The sequence below is a fragment of the Pollicipes pollicipes genome, unplaced genomic scaffold, assembly GCF_011947565.3.
Source record: "Pollicipes pollicipes isolate AB1234 unplaced genomic scaffold, Ppol_2.1 Scaffold_4002;HRSCAF=4701_pilon_pilon_pilon, whole genome shotgun sequence".
NCBI lineage: Eukaryota > Metazoa > Arthropoda > Thecostraca > Pollicipedomorpha > Pollicipedidae > Pollicipes > Pollicipes pollicipes.
The window spans coordinates 6,408,863-6,417,959 of record NW_023596420.1 but is presented as its reverse complement, the minus strand read 5'-3'; the positions used below and the strand labels follow the sequence as shown (position 1 = coordinate 6,417,959).

The 9,097-nt window shown below is 55.3% G+C and overlaps 2 protein-coding genes across 2 annotated transcripts in view; one reads left to right on the top strand and one right to left on the bottom strand.

Annotated features, from left to right (window-relative positions):
• LOC119093307 (glutathione S-transferase 4) overlaps positions 1-3,856 on the top strand; it is a 6,123-nt gene extending 2,267 nt beyond the window's left edge. The window contains exons 5-6 of the mRNA XM_037216250.1: positions 1,305-1,472; positions 3,376-3,856. Coding sequence (XP_037072145.1) covers positions 1,305-1,472; positions 3,376-3,540 — 333 coding nt within the window. The 3' untranslated portion in view covers positions 3,541-3,856. The remainder of the gene's footprint in view (positions 1-1,304; positions 1,473-3,375) is intronic.
• LOC119093308 (protein suppressor of forked-like) overlaps positions 1-9,097 on the bottom strand; it is a 46,728-nt gene that overhangs the window by 10,776 nt on the left and 26,855 nt on the right. Inside the window, 2 exon segments of the mRNA XM_037216251.1 lie at positions 4,024-4,268; positions 6,034-6,187. Coding sequence (XP_037072146.1) covers positions 4,024-4,268; positions 6,034-6,187 — 399 coding nt within the window.

Sequence of the window (9,097 nt, the reverse complement as noted above, 5' to 3'; positions counted from 1 at the left end):
CGAGCGAGATCGCGGCTGACAGACGGCGTCGGCCGCTGCCTCAGTTGCAGCTGACAGACGGCGTCGGCCGCTGCCTCAGATGCAGCTGACAGACGGCGTTAGCCGCTGCCTCAGATGCAGCTGACAGACGGCGTTAGCCGCTGCCTCAGATGCAGCTAACAGACGGCGTCGGCCGCTGCCTCAGATGCGGCTGACAGGCGGCGTCGGCTGCTGCCTCAGATGCAGCTGACAGACGGCGTCGGCCGCTGCCTCAGATCCGGCTGACAGACGGCGTCGGCCGCTGCCTCAGATGCGGCTGACAGACGGCGTCGGCCGCTGCCTCAGATCCGGTTGACAGACGGCGTCGGCCGCTGCCTCAGATCCGGCTGACGGACGGCGTCGGCCGCTGCCTCAGATGCAGCTGACAGACGGCGTCGGGCGCTGCCTCAGATCCGGCTGACAGACGGCGTCGGCCGCTGCCTCAGATCCGGTTGACAGACGGCGTCGGCCGCTGCCTCAGATGCAGCTGACAGACGGCGTCGGCCGCTGCCTCAGATCCGGTTGACAGACGGCGTCGGCCGCTGCCTCAGATCCGGCTGACAGACGGCGTCGGCCGCTGCCTCAGATGCAGCTGACAGACGGCGTCGGCCGCTGCCTCAGATCCGGTTGACAGACGGCGTCGGCCGCTGCCTCAGATCCGGCTGACAGACGGCGTCGGCCGCTGCCTCAGATGCAGCTGACAGACGGCGTCGGCCGCTGCCTCAGATGCAGCTGACAGACGGCGTCGGCCGCTGCCTCAGATGCAGCTGACAGACGGCGTCGGCCGCTGCCTCAGATCCGGCTGACAGACGGCGTCGGCCGCTGCCTCAGATCCGGCTGACAGACGGCGTCGGCCGCTGCCTCAGATCCGGCTGACAGACGGCGTCGGCCGCTGCCTCAGATCCGGCTGACAGACGGCGTCGGCCCGCTGCCTCAGATGCAGCTGACAGACGGCGTCGGTCGCTGCCTCAGTTGCAGCTGACAGACGGCGTCGGTCGCTGCCTCAGTTGCAGCTGACAGACGGCGTCGGCCGCTGCCTCAGATCCGGCTGACAGACGGCGTCGGCGCTGCCTCAGATCCGGCTGACAGACGGCGTCGGCCGCTGCCTCAGATGCAGCTGACAGGCGGCGTCGGCCGCTACCTCAGATACGGCTGACAGACGGCGTCGGCCGCTGCCTCAGATCCGGCTGACAGACGGCGTCGGCCGCTGCCTCAGATCCGGCTGACAGACGGCGTCGGCCGCTGCCTCAGATCCGGCTGACAGACGGCGTCGGCCGCTGCCTCAGATGCGGCGGATATTCGTCGGCGGGACGCGGTTCGAGCCGAAGGACATCAAACAGTGCCGCACCTCGCTCCAGCTGCTGGACCAGTTCCTCTCGCAGTCGACGTACGTGGCCGGCGAGCGCATCACGCTCGTGGACTACACGGCGGCGGCCTCCGTCATCACGTGCCAGGTGAGGCGTGGGGCCCACTCTCGGCCGTATTGGGCACGGCAGAGCAGGGCTCGCGGCGAGACCGATGGTGGCGTCACGCGGGCCGCGAGCCGCGGCGGGACACGTTAGGTGGCGCAGCGAAGGGCTGTCTGGCCCGTCAGCACGGGCCATGTCAGCACGCGTTGGATAGAGCAGAGATCACGACTGCTGGACACCGTATAGGGCACAGGGCAGAATATGGGATTGCTGGGCACGTCACCTTACGTTGGTTAGGGCAGGCTGACCTATGTTGGTTGGTGAGGCCGTGATGACCCGGCAGCAGTCCTGCTGACGGGTCATCACAGACCACGTCAGCATATGTTGGTTAGGGCGGGACGCAGTCCTATTGGCGGGTTATCACAGACCACGTCAGCATATGTTGGTTAGGGCAGGACACAGTCCTTCTGGCGGGTCATCACAGACCACGTCAGCACACCTTGGTTAAGGCAGGACGCAGGACTCCGGCCGGTCATCATAGACCACGTCAGCACACGTTGGGTAGGGCAGGCCGCAGTCCTTCTGGCGGGTTATCACAGACCACGTCAGCACACCTTGGTTAAGGCAGGACGCAGGACTGCTGGCGGGTCATCACAGACCACATCAGCATACATTGGCTAGGGCAGGACGTGGGACTGCTGGCGGGTCATCACAGACCACGTCAGCATACATTAGCTAGGGCGGACGGGGACTGCTGGCGGGTCATCACAGACCACATCAGCACACCTTGGTTAAGGGACGCAGGACTGCTGACTGGTCATCACAGACCACGTCAGCATACATTGGCTAGGGCAGGACGCGGGACTGCTGGCGGGTCATCACAGACCACATCAGCATACATTGGCTAGGGCAGGACGTGGGACTGCTGGCGGGTCATCACAGACCACGTCAGCACACCTTGGTTAAGGCAGGACGCAGGACTGCTGGTGGGTCATCACGGACCACTTCAGCATACATTGGCTAGGGCAGGACGGGCGGGATGCTGCGGGTCATCACAGACCACTTCAGCATACATTGGCTAGGGCAGGACGCGGGACTGCTGGCGGGTCATCATCACAGACCACATCAGCACTTGCCCGATCTGATGGGAGGCAGGACGGCTTGGCTCGTTGCCATAGGCTATGTCAGCACATGGACAGAATGTTGCACATATACACGCCGGGGATCTAAGCAAATTATTACACGTCGTGTCAGGGTGCGTTGGGCACGGCAGGGTCCAGAACTGCCGGGCATGTACAACAGAACCCATCACCGCGTGAGGGGGGCTGGTAACTGCCGAGGGAGAGTAACTAACCACGCCACAGCGCGGGTCAGGGACACCACGTGACAAGGGGTGGATGCCACGACTGCCGGGGAGGAGTAACTAACCACGCCACAGCGCGGGTCAGAGACACACGTGACGGGGGGTGGATGCCACGACTGCCGATCGGGAGTAACTAACCACGCCACAGCGCGGGTCAGGGACACCACGTGACAGGTGGGTGGATGCCACCGACTGCCGAGGGAGTAACTAACCACGTCACAGCGCATGCTACCGGTCATCGCGGCCAGAGGTGACATGGGTCGTCGGGTGTGCTGTGCATTTCATTGATCATCATCGCCCGGCGAGAGATGATTCAATGCAAACCCGATGCCCCTATGCACCGATGAAAGTATATTCACAAGTTAGTGTACCTTAATTAATTGCAGAATCACGCTAAATTGCAAAGGCAGTAATATTGTACTGCTGATAAAACGAAGGAATATCATGAAAATGCATGACACAACTAAATTATAAGCAATCAGATAACGGCAATGGTGATTGCGATAATGGTCCTGTCGGTGATGGGCACGTGGTGTTCCAATGGCACGGACAAGCGCGTGACATGTCGGCCCTCACCGTCCACAGCCGGAGATGGTCGACCTCTCGACCTACCCTCACGTGCAGCGCTGGCTCGCCAGGGTGCGCACCGAGATAGACGGTTTCGAAGAGATCAACGGACCCGGAGTCGAGATGATCGGCAACGTCATCGGTGCGGTGCTGTCATCTGACGGTGACTCTTCGAAACTTTAGTTGGACCGCAGCCCGCTGGTGGCGCCACCCGCAAAGCGATAGGGATGCCACCACAGCGATAGTTCGCTATCGCTAATCTATTGTGGCCCCACAGCGGCAGAAAAGGGCTCGATGATCAGTGGAGCGAAGGTCTCAGCATGCCGACTAAGACTATTTGCAGATGTTGGGAATGGATGGTACAGTGGTTGTGTCATTCTGCCCCGCGCACGGTAGACGCATATCGGTAGAAATGACTCAAGTGCGTGTATAATTGTTAACCTCGGTCGTCCCATACGCCTGAGCTCGCGTTCACTGCAATAAACACATCGGGACTGCAGTAAACCCCCACTGCCTGATGCAGTAAATGGGGTTATCGGGCGCTTGGACTGCGCGGTCCTATAGCGCCCTTCACTGGCTCTCGCATGGCGACATCGGTGCTGCCTGACACAGCAAGGCGGCAGAACAATGCGCTGACGGTCTCGGCTGCGGGCCGCGACCGGCGACCGGCCGCTCACCTGCTTCTGCTCCTCGGGGCTACCGGTGGGCGGCACGCTGGGAAAGTTGCGGTTCAAGCCCCGAATCTCGTTCTCCATCTCGCGCGCCACGCGCTTGGCGTTGATGTGGTCGCGCGTGTACTCCATGCTCATCTTCTCGGCGATGATTGGGTTGATGCTGTTCTCGAACGTCATGTAGTCCTTCCAGAGGATTTCCACGTTGTTCATGGGCGTCACGACACCGCGCTGGTACACCTGCGGCAGAAGGCGGAACTTATGCTTCACGATGCGCACGGTAGAGGGCTGGGTTTCATTTACAGCACCTGGTGCAGCAATGGGGTGAGGCGCAGCAGACGGCGGAACCGAAGTTTTATCAATTGCACCGCAGATATTGGTATTAATCACTCGAGCTGCCCCCCGGGCCAAGTACCGATCATCACGCATCATCGCTTTCTTGCGACAACCACACTCACACTCGGCTTCGCCAGACCCACAAGGTTCCTTGATAGATGAACGTCACGTCGGCGTTTCAACGAGCTGATCCGCAGTCGACTTTATCGGCCGAACTCCACGTCGAATCATGACCGTGACTTTATGTCGGCGACGCTGTGCAGCAAGCTTACCCCGAAGCCCAAGAGGTCTCTGCCGCCACTGAAATGCTCCTCCGCACATTCTGCCCTTCAAGTTAAAGATGGAAGTGAGGGAACTCTGCACACGCTCTTCCTGCTCTGAACCAGCTAGTGAAGCAGTTTGCAGCTTCCTCGCGCCCTTTCGTCACCACCGTTACCACCACCAAATAGGTAACTACGCCACCACTTACCACTAACTAGCCTCTTACTACGCCGCCTAGAACACTAACAACTAACGACGCCGCCACCACTGACGCCACAACTAACGACTACGCCCAGTGGGCAACTTCGAGATATATCAACAGCTTACTTAAAGGGACAACAGATACGTCAACCAACGTGGTAGGCAGATCACATCGGTCAGCCGTTTGTGGTATGCGACGCATTATCCGTGCCGATGTTTTTACCAAATAGATGATGCAGTTGTTATCTCGACCAGACTACCCGGGACCAGGTTACAGACCTGGGCAGCTGTGAAACGTCATTGCTGAAAACCGAATGGTTACCCTTGATAACCTAACCGCGAACGGGTATTTCACTGCTTTTCGTTACAAATATTCCGATGACGAAACAATCCCGGGTGGGTTATTTTCCCCAAACCTTGACTCGAAAACATTACAATTTGAATGTCAAATCTACAAAAGAAGATCACGGCTGTTCCTCATAATCATCCTTTTTACCTCTGATTTCTTCATCAAAATACGACACGTCATACTTATTCTGAGTGGAAAGCTCTGTGATTCGTGCTATCCTGGTGTCAAAGCACAAGGTCACAAAATAGAAGGGAACAGGTACCCAATGGCGGGAACCAAAAAGGAAATCCACCCTTATTCAACGCAAGTGAACAGTGCACATGTTCACATCTTTCTAAATGTTTTGTACAATCTATAGTCAACTGCGCTAAAACAGCACAGTTAGATTCGGAACATCATGACTCTGAGGTGCATTTTCCCTAAACTTGAGAAATATGGGTGCTAATGCTTTATTTTCACAGTGCATTTGCGGTAGAACCTCGACATACACGCCAAAATGTAGCCATGCCTAAGCAAAGTTATGCTCAATGCTTATGACTATCCCATTATTGCACTGTGATTTTGACCAGACCTAAAACCAGATACTGGTGTGGACTGACAATAACTGATGATTGTGCGTTGGATACTTCTTCGTGAGCATAATCAATATATTTGAAGCCTTTAAACCAAACCTCACCTGGTAGCATCGGTACGATACGTGACCTCTTTTCCAATGTTTTACTTGTCCTGTTGATAGCAGTCTCGATGAGGCTGCACGGAGCAATGCCGACTCGTTTTGCCATTAATCTCCCTAATATGAGCAAAGGCTTTCCCATTCGCATCATCTCGAAAACTTGTCCAAATAGCAGCCCATCTCACCTTCCTGATAGCCGAGATCTTCTGGTTCTCGGCGTACGAGCCGACAGCCTCTGCCGCCTTGAGGAAAGCCACGTACTCGCTCCACACGGGGAACGAGTGGTAGTCCAGGCCGATCTTGTCCAGGGCGAAGTCGTACGCCTGCGCCATTTTCTCTCTGCCGGCAGGCGGACAGCCGAATCAGCGTCATGAAGATGAAGGTGATGATGTTAATGATGCTACAGTGTACCGACAGCACAGATAGCAACGCCGTGATTAGTGATAGGTCATTTCTACGTAACACAATTAAGAAGACGATGAAAGTAGATTATAGCACAAACAATCATATAACACAACTGATCAAATGTTGCTAATCTAATTGCAATTCCGTTGCGGGAAAACGCCTCGAACAATTAAGGATACGAAGAAGCGCTGCTTTTAGCCATCATGGTCGTAGCGAAATATTCTCACGCGGTCGGTGAGCCTGAGGAGACGAGCAGGGCTCAGGACTAAGCCCGTGACCGCAAGGCCATGAGACGAACACTTCGCCTAAGCTTCGGAGAACCCTATCACAGGAAGCGTGCATGCATATCACATAGGTCAAGAGGGTCTGACGGGGCCCGTATCACGCAGAAGTACATACATCCGTATCGCAAACATGCGCATCACACAGCCAGAGGTACGTGCGAACTCAAAAATAGTATTCCGTGTGCCTAATCCCTTAAGTGGAGTGTCCCACCTTTGCATGGGGGTTTGAACTGAAATAGCCATATTGAAGGCCTTTTGATGGCGCTCACAGCCACGCCCTTTTCAGACCTAAAGCCCTAAGGTTCGTGAGCCGTAAAGATGTAGGAAAATAAGTCGGGGGAGCATTTGTAGGTCTTCTTGGCATTCATAACATCATCATAACGTCATTAAAACCATGCTATTGATTAAGCCATGCAGCCACCAAGGCCAAGACAAATATAATGGTCGAGTCATCCATATCTGGCGTTCATGAGTACGATTTCCAGATATAACGGTCCTCAATTGGCTCTCAATGAATATTGCACAAGGTACAATGAAGTAATCAAACAATGACGTACCTAGGAGCACATTTACTCAACAGCAAAATTGTCTTGCCTAGGGCAGTCCTTTCTACATAAAAGTATAACAATTATAAGTAAGCTAGTTTCAGCATATCTGATGCTTACTTCAATTTTTTCAAACGTGAAACATTCCCTTTTAAGGGAGTGCTCCACAATTGTATGGCGTTTTAAACTGAGATAACCATTTTGATGAGCACTCGGCGCAATCCACAATCCTGCCCTTCTAAACACCTAAAATCCTATAATTTAAGAGCTGCACGCTCCCGAAAATGTGCAGTCTTTTTCGTGCAAACTATATAAAAACCATTCACGCACGCATGACGCCATAGCACCGCCATACAAATCCTGCCACGCCCATAGGTCATACGTCGATGAAGGCCAAGGAGACGCTATTGCTCAGCCGATCAGATATGGCGTCCATTATCACGATTTCCAAACCTGAGGGACGTCAATTGTCTTTTCATACCACTAGGTTTGGTTGTATGACCACGTTTAGTTGGACATGGCTGCTTGTTACTACGGAAATAAGATTTGCTTTCGAATTATTTACGAAAAACGCCATAATCAAGTATGTGAATATGAGTGAACTTCTTAACCTCATGAGTAAACATGCAACAGCACCATACAAGTGGGCCACAACACGAGCGCATAACGAGATTTGACTGAATATCTCCAGCACTGCTATCTCTCGGGAGTTGAAGTACTATGCGTCAGTGCTATGGTGGCAATTTCGCACAGCTGGTTCGGCAGCATCTGAACATCAACCAGCCCATGGCGCCATTAAACAATAACGTGTTCAGGAGCACATTCATTAAAAAGAGGAATTGCGTCGTTGAGAGGAGCATTTTCCTCTTGAAAGTGCACCAACAAAATACGTGAGCTTATCATATCTAACACTTCCTTCAAAATCTTCAAAGGTGGAACATTTCCTTTATCCGAGGGATAAACTTGTGTACGCTACCACAAAATCCCTCTGCAACGAACACACGAAACTCGTTATCACCGCACTTAGCCCTAGAAAGTGCGCCTAGGTCACCATGGCAAAAAACAAGAACCGTCAAGGCAGCGGGCCGCACAAGTTCACATGGAACACGTCCGTCTTCTTCAGCGCGCTGGACCGGCGGCCAATCAGATTGGTCCTATGACGGCCGTACTCGTTACCGGAGCGTGCCGGGACACGCCGCTGGCCTCGGGACCAGCTGGTCCTATGACGGCGGCACTCGTTACCGGAGCGCGCCGGGGCGCACCGCCGGCCTCGGGACCAGCTGGTCACATGCAATTCAATCTCCTGCGCCGGAGCTTAACGTGGTGGAATTTCGTTGGATCGTAATGAACTGATTGACGCTGCTGTACGGAAACAAAGCATGCAAGCTGATGTAGGTATTGGCCTGTGCACTTCTAGGTAACTGTCCAACAGGTTATCGCTGTTGCACCGCTTTGTCTGCACGATAGAGAAAAGGCCAACCAAAATATTTCAACCAAAGACCAAAAAGAAAAGGAAAAAATTAACAATGACGGCAAGACGTCAGCAGCCTGTTCCACAGGAAACTTGACAAGAACGAGTCGGTTCACTGGGTGAAGCGGACCAAACATCTGCTCATTTGTCGAGGTACCCCCAAGCCAATCCCTCCCCAGTTCGCGCATTCCCAGAAAGCCTGCTGCCGGCGGAAAGCGCCGGTTAACTGCGCGCGCGGACCGTACCCCAAGCGACCCGTGCGCTGGGCCGCCGCTTCACAGGCCGGAGCCGCCCGCCCGGGCGCTTCCCCACTCTGCAGGATGTAATCCGGCGACGCTCCATCTGCGGGCGACACCGCCGCCGCCGGACGGCACGTGCGACACTCCACCTGTGGGCGACACCGCCGCCGCCGGACGGCACGTGCGACATTCCATCTGCGGGCGACGCCGCCGCCGCCGGACGGCACGTAAGACACTCCATCTGCGGGCAACACCGCCGCCGCCGGACGGCACGTGCGACACCCCATCTGCGGGCGACATCGCCG